Source organism: Bufo gargarizans, chromosome 3 (genome assembly GCF_014858855.1).
Source record: "Bufo gargarizans isolate SCDJY-AF-19 chromosome 3, ASM1485885v1, whole genome shotgun sequence".
Classification (NCBI taxonomy): Eukaryota; Metazoa; Chordata; class Amphibia; order Anura; family Bufonidae; genus Bufo; species Bufo gargarizans.
In genome coordinates, this window is record NC_058082.1 from 122,865,055 (window position 1) to 122,879,657 (window position 14,603).

The 14,603-nt window shown below is 42.3% G+C and overlaps 1 protein-coding gene across 5 annotated transcripts in view; it reads right to left on the reverse strand.

The window, feature by feature from the left end:
• DGKA (diacylglycerol kinase alpha) overlaps window positions 1-14,603 on the reverse strand; it is a 197,502-nt gene that overhangs the window by 23,259 nt on the left and 159,640 nt on the right. For all 5 annotated transcript variants that reach the window (XR_006388132.1, XR_006388133.1, XR_006388134.1 and 2 more), the window contains 5 exons: window positions 10,199-10,297; window positions 7,020-7,106; window positions 5,880-5,953; window positions 1,011-1,085; window positions 283-368 (listed from right to left, as the gene is read on the reverse strand). Coding sequence is in view for 2 of the 5 variants with exons in the window: in XM_044283929.1 (XP_044139864.1) it covers window positions 283-368; window positions 1,011-1,085; window positions 5,880-5,953; window positions 7,020-7,106; window positions 10,199-10,297 (421 nt within the window). In the remaining 3 variants the exon portion in view is untranslated. The remainder of the gene's footprint in view (window positions 1-282; window positions 369-1,010; window positions 1,086-5,879; window positions 5,954-7,019; window positions 7,107-10,198; window positions 10,298-14,603) is intronic.

The following is a 14,603-nucleotide window of genomic DNA, read 5'->3' on the forward strand; positions in this document are numbered from 1 at the left end:
TCATACATAATTTATAGTACTATTCTCAAGGGGGAGAGAAGGACCTTTTGGGCCCACTCATGCTCCAGGGTCTAGGTTCAATCCAATCTGCAAATATGTACTCTTCCTGTCTGCATTTGCTCAATGTCTTTTTGGGTCTTGTGATTTGGTATGGTTATGTAACTGTGGGCATAAGTGGTTGATATATTTCCGAGTTTCATTTCAGAGAACACTGTTGGTATTGGTATTGTTAAACTGAGTGTTCAGTCACATTGCATGGGGGGAAAAAACAATTTCTCTTACCAATGGCATCCAAAATCCATCCAACAGTGCCATCCCCACCACACACTAAAATCCGATAATCTTGAACATCCCAGAAGAAATTGAGACTGGTGATAAATAGGAGTGAATCTAGTGTTAGAAAATAACACTCACAGTGTTTAAAAAGGTTTTTCTAGATTTTAATACTGATGACCTATCCTCTGGATAGGTCATTAGCATCTGGTGAAGGTCCGACACCCGGGACCCCCGTCGATCAGCTGTCTGAGAAGGCACTGGCGCTCCTGTGAGCGCTGTGGCCTTCTCCCTGCTCACCAAGCACAGCACCGTACATTGTACAGCGGATGTGCTGTATTGTAGGTCAGCCCCATTCACTTCTGTGGGGCTGACCTGCAGCTAGGCCATGTGATCGATAAACAATGTTTCACGGCCCAGGAAAAGCTGGAGAAGGCCGCGGCGCTACTGATACCTTCTCAAACAGCTGATCAGTGTTGGACCCCCACCGATCAGATACGGATCCATCACTCATCAGTATTAAAGTCTCAGAAAACCCCTTTAAAGGGTTTTCCCCAAAATACATTATGCCATGTGCTTTCTTGGAAGAGTACTGGCTGGGTGAGTTGTTAATTCCATATCTTATTCACAGACAAAAATGGGGAGAATGTCCACCAGGTCCAAGCAGTATACCGTCTTTTGTAGGAAACCCCTTTACTGTATGTATTTCAACAACTGTACACTTTGTTTTTTCTTACCCAGGTGCAGGCCCCCCTTTAAGTAGATTATGCACTTGTCGAGGGTTTAGTAGATACTGGAACTTGCGAAGAACTCTGCAGTGAATGAAAGAAGCATTCAGCATCATACACAAGTATCCTTTATATTTATATATTTATACATACTAGCAGAAGGACCCGGCTTTGTGTGGGTATATTTCATCTATTTCATTTAGTGTTTGTGTGTGTCGTTAAAAGATATCAACAGTATCCACTAGAACAGTGACATCTACAGTACCCTGCCCCTTTAACAGTGAAGTCCCACAGTGGCCTGCCCCCTTAACAGTAACATCCACAGCGCCCTCCCCTTTAACTGGTGACATCCACAGCGACTGCCCCTTCTTTTAGTGACTTCCACAGTACCCCGTCATGTTAACAGCGATTTCCACAATAACCCGCCCCCCTAACAGTGACCTCTACAGAGCTCTGTTCCCTTAAAATGTAACCTACACAACACCAGTGTTCCCTCTAAGCTTTGGCAGTTGCTGAGCGGGGTCGGCTTAGAGATGGGCAATGCTTAGTCAAACTTGGGCGATAGGACAATCAAACAAGAGATCATCGCCGACATATTGGCAAAACAATAAATCTAGCCTACTAAGTAAGACCAGATAAAACAGTTACTGGAGTGGACGGACAGTGTGACAGAACCGCACACAAAATGTCTCCTGCGCAGTGAAGAAAGACCTTGCTAAGTGCTAACCTGACACTGGCTAGGACGTCTAACTTATACATCTTCTTGTATACAGTGATATGGACCATGTTGGTATAACTCGAGTATCTCCTGTATATAATTATATATGTACAGCTGGTAGAAGTAATACATCTTCTTGTATACAGTGATATGGAACATGCTGGTATAACCCAGGCATCTCCTGTTATATATGTTACTTTTTCCCCCATTTTCCTTGGCTGAGACAAGCAACATTGCCAATGCAAAACCTGAAGGGAATGCAATGCTGTTCCAGAGAGACTCTAGCCTCTCTAAGATGGCGGCGCCAACCAGCATTCCCTTGTTTGGCATTGGCTAGTCTGCTGTGATAAAACCTCCCATACAGTACATGCTGTTTTCATTGCTTTCTTAGGTAACACAGACACAGCTCCTGCTGCCCACATCAAGGACTTATCACTATCAGGCTAGGCCAGAGAGACTTATTCACTTCACTCACTCTAGCCTATAGGATTAAAAATAACTAAGATTGTTTAGTGTTCTCCCCTACTACGGACATTCTACCGTCATTGATTGCTAAACTGGTCTCTCCTGGTATTTCTAGAGTTTTAACTTGTGACAAGAAGTGGAGAACAGCGGGGGACAATAGTGGCACTAGTAGTCTACTAGTGCCACTATTGTCCCCCGCTGTTCTCCACTTCTTGTCACAAGTTAAAACTCTAGAAATACCAGGAGAGACCAGTTCAGCAGTCAATGACGGTTTCTAGGATTTTACTTATTGCAGGTAGCCCATAGGAGAAACTCAGTCTCACTCTAGCATGTGCCTCTGGCCTGGCTCTAAGATGGCGGCGCCGCCGCCACTACCGCACCTTGCTGCCTGCTGCTGCTCAGTCCTCCTCTCCCTGCAAAAAGAAGGCGGAGGCAGAAGTAGCGCGGCAATACGTGGTAGTTGGTAGGCGGCGCCCCGCTGTGCTGAGCCGCACAGGACTACGAGGAGGACGTCGGCGCCGTCACGCAGATGAGTCTGACGACAAGTGCTGGCATTTTGCCAGCAGTGATAGCGAACCTTGCGGTGCGCTGTAGGCTGAGTGAGCGGGCCACAATAATTGCTGCGCGGCTGCCCACCCGCGCAGCTTAGAGGGAACACTGCACAACACCCCACCCCCTTAACAGTGACCTCTACAACACCCCGCCCTTTAACATTGACCTTCATAGCGGACCGCCCCCTTAACTGTGACCTCCACAGTTCCCTGCCCCCTTAACAGAGACCTCCACAGCACCCGCCCATTTTAACAGTGACCCTGACAGCATCCCGCCCCCTTAACAAGGACCTCCACAGCAGCCCACCCCTTTAACAGTGACCTCCATAGCGGCCGCCCCTTTATTAGTGACCTACACAGTACCCCATCTCCTTAACAATGATTTCCACAACACCCTATCCCCTTAACAGTGGCCTCTAAAGCAATCTGCCCCTTAATACCGACCTCCATAGTTGACCGTCCCCTTAACTGTGACCTCCACAGCAGCCTACCCCTAGGGTGGCCAGAGGTCCGGTTTTAGGCCGGACAGTCCGGCTTTCAGACTCCCTGTCCTCCGTCCAGCGCAGGGCCTGGACGGACACAGGGATGTTCTTTTGAACAGCTCACTCTCAGACAGCACCACTGTTCTGTCTGAGTGTGAGCTGCAGGGAGAAAGTCACCCTCCCCCCCGCCCCTGCAGCTGACACAAGTTGATTTTTACCTTCATTTTTTTCAATCCCTGTTGGCTGTGGAGTGGGAGTGGGAGGGGGAGTGGCCTAATCTTGGCTTAGCAGGGCCTGGGGGTGGTCTTTTTAAGCCCGTCTTTTGAGGGTGGCCTGAATGGCCACCCTACCTGCCCCCTGAACTGTGACCTCCACAGCAATCCGCTCCCTTAACAGTGTCATCCACAGCGCCCTGCTCCTTTAAAGCTGACCTATAGTAGTGAAGAAAAATGGCTAGGTTGTTATGGAAACCTGGTGTAAAACTGTGTGTATGTGGAGACTAAGGACCTGCGAGCTTCTATTGGCTGATAAGGGACATGTGACCACATATATGGCAGTTGGGATATAAAGAGAAAGACCTGCAGGCTTCTATTGGCTAATGTGATGAGCCATATTTTAATTTTTTGGGGAATATCTTAGGAACGCCTGAGATCCGGTCTAAAACTTTCCCCGACACCTGATGTACCTGTGTGCCAAATTTTGTGATTGTAAATGCAACGGTGCGGATTCCTTTAGCGGACATACATACATACATACATACACACACTTCCATAATAAATTCAAATTGTATAAACCATAATAAATCATGTATATCTAGTTCAGCATAATAATAATTGATTCTAATATTATGGCTGTTGAGAACATAACTAATGGATTTAAAAATATAGGGGGGGGGGGATGCTCTTCTACATTTTTCAAACAAGCACCTGGATCTAAATACTTTTGTAACTGCAGGTATTTACAAAATTAGCATAGCCACTGAGTTGTTCAATAAAAAGGAATATGTATAGTGCCACCTGCTGTTTGTTCTGAACTATGATTTATGCCAGTTTCTGGCATGAATTATATTAAAAATCTAGGGCAGTGAAAGACCTGTCGCTCCCATTAAGCACCATCTACTTTTATTGGTGAGAGCGATATAAAATTGAAAAAAAAAAAAGTATAATGCAGAGACCTATTAGAAGCATTTTCAGATTACCTCAAAGTCCATTATTTCTTCCTTTCTTTTTATGTGTGTTTATTCACTCAAAGTTCAAATTACATTTACTGTACCTCAAGATTGAAAACCACATTTTATATATGCATTTAATCTACATACAAAGTAAAATCATTTAGTGGGAAGGTTAGGCTGGCCATTCACATGGCCTACCATGTCACCCATGTACACTTGCATCCTCGACTGAGCATGCATATGTTCTGAACGGGGAGAGGGGAATTAGCCGCTTCCAGACACCTCTTGCAGCAGTTTAAACCCAAGTGCCAGATCCTTGTCTCCTCATGGGAGAGTCAGGCGCCCATACACATTAGACGGTTTCCAGGTCCCTCCAAAATAGTCAGGTTTGCACGTTTTTCCTATATCTGTTAGGCTACTTTCACACTAGCATTTTTTGCTGGATCCGGCAGGGTTCTGTTACTGATAATACAACCGTCTGCATCCGTTATGAACGGATCCGGTTGTATTATCTTTAACATACCCAAGATGGATCCGTCATGAACAACATTGAAAGTCAATAGAGGACGGATCTGTCATGGAACCATGAACCAGACGTACAACAAGAGATAAGTGGAAATAAGAAGGCTTTATTGAAAATCAAGCTGTAAGCAAAAGTCCAAACGGATGGCTAAACCGAAGCAGGGTCTTGCGTAGACAGAGGTCAGGAACCAGAAGGGTAGTCAGACGAAGCCAGGATCAGGAACCAGCAGGGTAGTCAGACGAAGCCAGGATCAGGAACCAACGGGGTAGTCAGACGAGGCCAGGATCAGGAACCAGAAGCAGCAGCAGTCTTAGAAGCATGTGAACACAGGAGGACCAAGCAAGGAACTGAAGCCACAGACCTCCTATATATATGAGCTAAGCATCCAGCTCCTCCCAGTGGGAAGGAGAAGCCGCAGGGTGGGAGGCTACAAGAAACCCAGAAACCAAGATGGCCGCCAGCACATGTCAAACGAAGGAGAACAGTGAGAAGGTAAGACCATGACAGGATCAGTTTTCTATTGTGGCAGATTGTGTTGGAGAAAACGGATCCGTCTGCATTGACTTGCATTGGGGGTCATGCCGTATCCGTCTTGCTCTGCATCCCAGGACAGAAAGCAAACTACAACATGTTGCGGTTTGCTTTCCGATATGGGAACGCAACTAAACGGAACAGAATGCCTTTTGGTGCATTCCGTTCTGTTCAGTTCAGTTTTGTCCCCATTGACAATGAATGGGGACAAAACTGAAGCGGGTTTTTTCGGTATTGAGCCGCTATGACGGATCTCTATACCGGAAACTAAAACGCTAGTGTGAAAGTAGCCTAACACAAGTGTAAGCTCTCTACAGATATTGAGCCCATTTAATGAGGTTGTGTGCGGTTAGTATCTATTTTCTCTAACTGTATGCACACACAGACAACAACTAAAAAATGACATTACTACTGATATTTAGTTGGTATGTACTCACCTCTCTCCCTGTTTTCCTCCACTCTTCGGATTGACAAAGACAAGTAAAGGGTGTGTGTCTGAAATTGGTACAATCTGAAAATAAAAAATAAAATAAAAATAAAACATTTACAATAGACGACAGTTTGCAGATTTTTAATTCCTATCTGTATGCATTATTAGGGAATATGGACAGCATAGAGAGAGTCAAAATGTGGAGTCACTCTGCAAGATGGACCTGGCATGTCCATTCTTTATATGGATGGCCATGCATTTGTATGGCTGGTGGTAATGCTACAAATACAACCATTTCAGCAGCAGCAGTCGTTTGGGGCCCGAGGGTTAGAGAAACAGAAACAACTGATGGCCTGGCTGACTTCCATAAAAAAAACTGATGGTCTTCATTAGACAACCCTTTTAAAGAGCACTCCAGAACTTTACTACAGTTATTTCACCAGAAAGCAGTTGAAGACTTAGGCGACATTCAAATTAGCGTTAATCATTTCTGTTGTTCTACTCTCTTATAGGAACACAACATTGAAGGGGTTGTCTCACTTCAGCAAATAGCATTTATTATGTAGATAAAGTTAATACAAGTCACTTATGTATTGGTATTATCTATATTGCTTGCTTTGCTGGCTGGCTTCATTTTTCCATCATATTAAACACTGCTTGTTTCCATGGTTACAACCACCCTGCAATCCATCAGCGGTGGCCGTGGTTGCACACTATAGAAAAAAGCACTACCCTATGTGCTCCCATCATCCTGGTCACCAGAGGGGCCTCCACTTTTTCCTATATTGTGCAAGCATGACCACCACGGATGTATTGCAGGGTGGTCGTAACCATGGAAACTGTATAAAGTGATGGAAAAATGAATTGGGCCAGCAAAGGAAACAATATAGATAATAACAATACATTAGTAAGTGCCTTGTATTAACTTTGTCTACATGATAAATGCCATTTGCTGAAGTGAGACAGCCCCTTTAATAAAGGAAGACTCGGCACATTACTGAAACTGATGGCACAAGACAGACCCCAGTGGCTATAATGGGAGTCATTTACCAGACAAAATATTCCAGTATGCAGGTCTTTAGTTTGATACTTTTGATGGACTCTTCCCTGAACAGAGCTTCCAATGCAGGTGTGAACTGGGCCTTACCCGTAATGCCTGTCCTTCTGCTGTACTGAAGCTCTGTGCCATTTCATCTGAGGCAGCAATGAGATTCTTTTGGCTGTTCTGTCGTTCCTGAGGACGAGAGAACAGTAAAACAGTTACAAAGGTAGTAAAAAAAAATTGTTAAGAAAATATTAAAACATTAAGGACACATGTGATGTATGAAAGGTATTAGAATTTTAAAGTAAATGAAGGTAGCAGTAGCTAAAAATATGATATATAAATTTATAAGGATGCAACTAAAACTAAGAGGAATCTCAAAACAGGTGTCATCTTCAATTGATTCCCTACCCCACTTAAACTGCTTGGCCCAAAACTTTACTTTGTATTAGGAAGGTGCATCATCACCATATACAGAAATAATCCTTTCATGCATTGTTTTAGGCTTCTTTTCTTCCTTTGGAAGAAATTTAATCACGGAGCACAGCTCCAGATCCCTCACTTTCTATGTAGACCCACACTGTACTGGACTCGCCATCCTGTCACTTCCAGTGCTTTTATCAGACTGAACTGCTACTGTGTGTGTTGCATGTCCAATCATGTCTCAACCTGCACAGACAAGCTCTTTAACACTGACAGAACATGATGGGGTAGATAACTTATTAAACAACCCTCATATAAAGAAGCCCTTACACAGCTCCATAGATCGAAATGTAAAAAAGTTATGGGTGTCAGAATTTCCCATTTTTTTTAACTATTCAAAAATAAGAAAAACAATACATCTCTATTGCTGTATTACAGAATAAAGTTAACAGCATATTTACTACATATTGAATGTAGTAAAAAAACATAAAACAATGTTGGAACTATGGGGACAATTTTCGCTTTTGCGTTTTTTGTGATTTCCTCAATCTTCCAAGAGCCAAAAGATTTCAACTTTTCCATTAACATAGCTGCTTCAGGGCTTATTTTTTGTGGGAAAAGTTACATTTTTAATGGCAAAAATAGAGTTATTTTTGGGGTGAAACGGGAAAAAAACCAACCAATTCCGCCATGGTTTTTCAGGTTTTGTTTTTACAGTGTTCACAGTGTATTAACACTTTTTACCCTATTTTTGGGGGGAGACAAGATGACCAAAAATGGTGAATTGCGCTTTGTTTTTTTTTACGGCATTCATTGGGCAGGATAGATATTTTTCCATGTTAGTTTAGACACAATACCATTGACTTTTTTTAATTCATTTTTATATGTGAAATTGGGGTGAATTTTTGTTTCATATTTCTTACTTTTTTTAAAAAAATATTTCTTTAACATTTTTTCAGTGTACGTTTTTGCCCCTACAGGGGACATTAACATACGATCCTCTGATCAATTAAACCATGGACTGCAATAGTATGGGATTTTTACTGCCTGCCTATTAAAGACTGCCTATTGGCTTAACAGGTAGTATATTATGGCAGGCCTGGGAGTCATCACAAGGTGAAAGGCAGCCAAAACAACTAATTAGAATCCCACAATTTCATTGCAGCACAGTCTCGGAAGACAGAAGTAGCCTTCTGCCCTCTAACCACCCAGATGCTGCGATCGCTATTGACTGCAGAAGTTAATAGATTAAATTACCAGGATTGGAAATATCTCCTATCTGAGCATTGATAGGGATCAGCTATATTACACAGCCAGCACATGCCAAGTATGGAGTGGGCTTAAGGCTGGGTTCACACCTGAGCGTTTTACAGCGCGTTCCTACGCGCTGTAAAACACTCAACAAGGAGAAACCAATGATTCCCTATGGGAATGGTTTTCACCTGGGCGTTTTACAGCGCGTACGATCGCGCTGTAAAACGCCCGACGCTCAAACAAGTTCTTGAGCTTTTTTGGGGCGTTTTGTCGCGCGTTCCCGCACATAGATAGATATTCGGGAAAGCACGACAATGGGCGTTCGCTTGTCTCTGTATGCACGATTGCAAATGCCGGTACAATCACGCATACAGAGCGCTCCTTTCAGAACGCTCAGGTCTGAACCCAGCGTAACTCTTGATCCCGCTCAATACGTTCCCCACATGCAAATGACATACATGTAATTTTGTTTTACAGAGTTAGATGGTGCCATCAGAAACTGCAACTTGTTCTACAAAAACCAAAGCTATGTGAACAGATTCAGTGTTTCTGGGCAGCAGATACCCATTTGATCTGCTGCCCAGAAACAATCATTTTGGTGTCCACATCAATGCTTCCACCAAATAATAATAAAAATCACCAGGAAATAATTCATTGAGTTGTTCTCTTTGGTCAAGTTGTTTAGTATTCAGCTGCACATTTTGCTACTTTCACATCTGTGTTTTTAATTCAGGTTTTATGATCCAGCAAAGGATCTCAAAACCTGAATTAAACGGATCAGTTTTGTCAATGGGGACAAAACTGATCAGTATCCATCAGGTCAGTTGTGTTTTGGTGCAAGCAGTGTTTTTGTGTCCAATTTGAAAAACAAAACGAACCGGATCCAGCATGAAAATCAATGCGAGTTAATGGTGCCGGATCAGTTTTTTTCAGTAACATTGACTTACAATAATTTTTATACCGGATCCAGTTTGTTGCGTTTTGACTTAATGCAACCGGCTGAAACTGAGCCATCCGGATCTATTAAATGTAACAGATTAGTTTAATTCAAGTTTTGAATGCCGGATCTCAAAATCTGACTCAAAAAGGCAGATGTGAAAGTAGTCTTATTAATATATTCTTCTCTCAATTACAGAGGCTGGTACACATCCTAACTACAGTATTAAAGCGGAAATCTGATCAGGTATGCATGAGGAACAGAATTTTGACACTTGAAGAGAACTTAAAGAATTGGGTGGTTTATAAAACCAATTTTCAATTGAAAAGGATGAAACAAGGTTGAGAGCAGCTACAAAAAGCATATCATGTTCTGGATGACCAAACGCCTCCTAGCATTATATAGACAGTTTATGATTTTATTGTGAACTATGTAATGCCTCATTTCCCATGCATGTGATGCTGTAGGGTGATTCTGGGATACCGAGGGTTAAACAACCCCCCCCCCCCCCCCCCTTCATTGATCAGATTGTTGGGGGTACAAAAAAAAAGGATTCTCCAAACAGGACAACACCTTTAAAGACTTATATTTACATCAGATTGGTTCATTTCAGTCTTAAATAGATTTTTTAAGTAAATAAATAGGAATAGTAGCATCTACTAAAACTCACCAAGATTACAGGATAAATGGAGGAAGGAGGTAATATGTGGTCCCGCAAGACACCACCATCACATGTAGGAGGAATCATGGAAACACATTCATCATGGACCTAAAATAAAATAGCATTTATTAGTGCAGCTAGATCAGACTATATATTACAAGCTAATGTTTAATAGATAACAATAGATTCTAACCCCTTCCCAACATTCACAGTAGATGTTAGGTCTTTACAAATTGCACCAGTTAAAGAGCTGATTGGGAATCATAGCCAGTGGGTGACTGCTGTGCTACACAGAGAAGGAGAAGTTCTGCATCGGCGCAAATCCACCAGTATGATCAGTCTTAATAGATTATTTTTGTTTTAATTGGAAAACAACGCGTTTCGGGGATGAAACACTCCCCTTCATCAGGTTACAGAGGGGAGTGTTTCATCCCCGAAACGCGTTGTTTTCCAATTAAAACAAAAATAATCTATTAAGACTGATCATACTGGTGGATTTGCGCCGATGCAGAACTTCTCCTTCTCTTTACCCACAAATTCTTTTGGAGGGACTGGACATCCCAGCCAAAAGATCCCAAAAATCTGCGGCTGCAATCCTGGTTCAAATGGTCTTGTTTTTATCAAGTTTACAGTAGCGTTGTGCCTGCCGGAGCACAACCCTATAAGGTGAGTTTGGATATTTCTCACTCTGATATCCCTATCTGGTGCTTTGAACATACTACCCTATTGTGCGCTCCTTTTTCTCTTTTTTCCCTTGTTTCCGAGGGAAATTTAGATTTGTCCGTGCTTCATACTGCTGTGCTACACAGAACACACCCGACAGCAGAGTAGATTGTAAGACACAACTCCGATCATGGATTTTTAACACCTCAGACTTCATAGTCAACTAGCACTGCATTTTAGCGGTCATTTAATGGGAGCTAACTGCTCCCGGCGACTAAAGGGTACCCCTGTAATGAGTTGGCCGGAGTTGTTCGGTTCCTATGGCAGCCTTGTAAAGCCACCGAAGGCCTGCCATAGTTAAATTTCTATTAGACCCTACTTGTGGCAGGGCTTTATAGGAACACAGCAATTTTACCAAAGACTGCAATGGTAAACCATGGCATTTTATGGTAGAAGCAATCTAATGACCACATCTTCAAACCATGCTAAACTGCTTACAGCTTTAAACAGAGGTTGGGAAAAGCAGTACAGTTTTTCTCTTCATGAGCAGTGAAAATATGGTAAGGCAAATGGTTAAGCTCCACGAAGCCGCATTCCTTGATAGCAGATTGTGATTGGTGCATTGTCGTGAAGCAGCAACACACTTTCCGGCAACTTCCCACTGCGTTTCTCTTTGATTGCCTCACCTAAGCATAGGTGTCTCTAGATATTTTTTCATGTTTGGCATGAATTCTAGTAATAAAAATGCCTTCTGTATCCCAAAAAGTCTATTACCAGAATATTTCCAGCTGACTGCTGCACAAGAAACCTCTTTGGAGTTGGTGACCCCTTGTACTTCCATTAGATGGACTCATGTTTGGTTTCAGAATAATAGTGGTGGACCCATGTTTCATCACCCGTAATAATTTGAGAAAAGAAGTCTCCTGGATTTTCTCTAAGTATGTCTAAATTCTCTTGGCTAAACTGCGGGCGACAAATTTTTTGCTCAGGCATCAAGATTTGTGTTACCCACCGGGAACTGACCTTTGGCATTAACAAAACATTATGAATGATAGTGGAAACTGTGCCAAATGAAATGCTTACTTCATGAGCTATAACACTGACTTTGGCCCGACGATCTTCCAAAATCATGGCCTCCACTTTTCGGCACATTTTCTTTGAAGATGCTTCTATAGGTCGCACTGAACAGGTGTCATCTTCAATTGATTCTCTACCCAACTTAAACTGCTTGGCCCAAAACTTTACTTGGTAGTAGGAAGGTGCATCATCACCATATACAGCAATCATCCTTTCATGGATTGCTTTAGGCTTCTTTTCTTCCTTTGGAAGGAATTTAATCACGGAGCACAGCTCCCGATCCCTTTTTTTCTATGTGGACCCACACTGTACTGGACTTGCCATCCTGTCACTTCCAGTGCTTTTATCAGACTGAACTGCTACTGTGATCTTCAAAGAGCCAAAACATTTCTACTTTTCTATTAACATAGCTGCTTCAGGGCTTATTTTTTGTGGCAAAAGTTACATTTTTAATGGCAAAAATAAGGAAGAATTATTTTTGGAGTGAAACGGGAAAAAAAACTATTCCGCCATGGTTTTTCAGGTTTTGTTTTTACAATGTTCACAGTGCACCAAAAATGACATAACAACCATATTCTGCGGTTCACTATGATTGCGGTGATATCAAATTTCTAGTTTTTATTTTGTTTTACTACTTTTGAAAAAAAATAAAACCGATATTTTTACATTTTAACTGTTTAGAAACAATACCATTGACTTTTTTTCATTCATTTTTATATGTGAAATTGGGGTGAATTTTTGTTTCATATATATACAGGTCCTTCTAAAAAAATTAGCATATTGTGATAAAGTTCATTATTTTCTGTAATGTACTGATAAACATTAGACTTTCATATATTTTAGATTCATTACACACCAACTGAAGTAGTTCAAGCCTTTTATTGTTTTAATATTGATGATTTTGGCATACAGCTCATGAAAACCCCAAATTCCTATCTCAAAAAATTAGCATATCATGAAAAGGTTCTCTAAACGAGCTATTAACCTAATCATCTGAATCAACTAATTAACGCTAAACACCTGCAAAAGATTCCTGAGGCTTTTAAAAACTCCCAGCCTGGTTCATTATCAAAACCGCAATCATGGGTAAGACTGCCGACCTGACTGCTGTCCAGAAGGCCATCATTGACACCCTCAAGCAAGAGGGTAAGACACGGAAAGAAATTTCTGAACGAATAGGCTGTTCCCAGAGTGCTGTATCAAGGCACCTCAGTGGGAAGTCTGTGGGAAGGAAAAAGTGTGGCAGAAAACGCTGCACAACGAGAAGAGGTGACCGGACCCTGAGGAAGATTGTGGAGAAGGACCGATTCCAGACCTTGGGGGACCTGCGGAAGCAGTGGACTGAGTCTGGAGTAGAAACATCCAGAGCCACTGTGTACAGGCGTGTGCAGGAAATGGGCTACAGGTGCCGCATTCCCCAGGTCAAGCCACTTTTGAACCAGAAACAGCGGCAGAAGCGCCTGACCTGGGCTACAGAGAAGCAGCACTGGACTGTTGCATGTCATTCGGAAATCAAGGTGCCAGAGTCTGGAGGAAGACTGGGGAGAGGGAAATGCCAAAATGCCTGAAGTCCAGTGTCAAGTACCCACAGTCAGTGATGGTCTGGGGTGCCATGTCAGCTGCTGGTGTTGGTCCACTGTGTTTTATCAAGGGCAGGGTCAATGCAGCTAGCTATCAGGAGATTTTGGAGCACTTCATGCTTCCATCTGCTGAAAAGCTTTATGGAGATGAAGATTTCCTTTTTCAGCACGACCTGGCACCTGCTCGCAGTGCCAAAACCACTGGTAAATGGTTTACTGACCATGGTATTACTGTGCTCAATTGGCCTGCCAACTCTCCTGACCTGAACCCCATAGAGAATCTGTGGGATATTGGGAAGAGAAAGTTGAGAGACGCAAGACCCAACACTGTGGATGAGCTTAAGGCCGCTATCGAAGCATCCTGGACCTCCATAACACCTCAGCAGTGCCACAGGCTGATTGCCTCCATGCCACGCCGCATTGAAGCAGTCATTTCTGCAAAAGGATTCCCGACCAAGTATTGAGTGCATAACTGAACATAATTATTTGAAGGCTGACTTTTTTTGTATTAAAAACACTTTTCTTTTATTGGTCGGATGAAATATGCTAATTTTTTGAAATATGAAATTTGGGTTTTCATGAGCTGTATGCCAAAATCATCAATATTAAAACAATAAAAGGCTTGAACTACTTCAGTTGGTGTGTAATGAATCTAAAATATATGAAAGTCTAATGTTTATCAGTACATTACAGAAAATAATGAACTTTATCACAATATGCTAATTTTTTTAGAAGGACCTGTATATATATATATTTTTTTTTATTTGTTTAACATTTTTTCAGTGTACGTTTTTGCCCCTACAGGGGACATTAACATATGATCCTCTGATCAATTAAACCATGGACTGCAATAGCATACTATTGCAGTCTATGGGATTATTACTGCCTGCCTATTAAAGACTGCCTATTGGCTCAGGCAGTTTATTATGGCAGGCCTGGGAGCCATCACAAGGTGAAAGGCAGCCAAAACAAGCAATCAGAATCCCACAATTTCATTGCAGCACAGTCTCGGAAGACAGAAGTAGCCTTCTGCCCTCTAACCACCCAGATGCTGCGATCGGTATTGACTGCAGAAGTTAATGGATTAAATGACC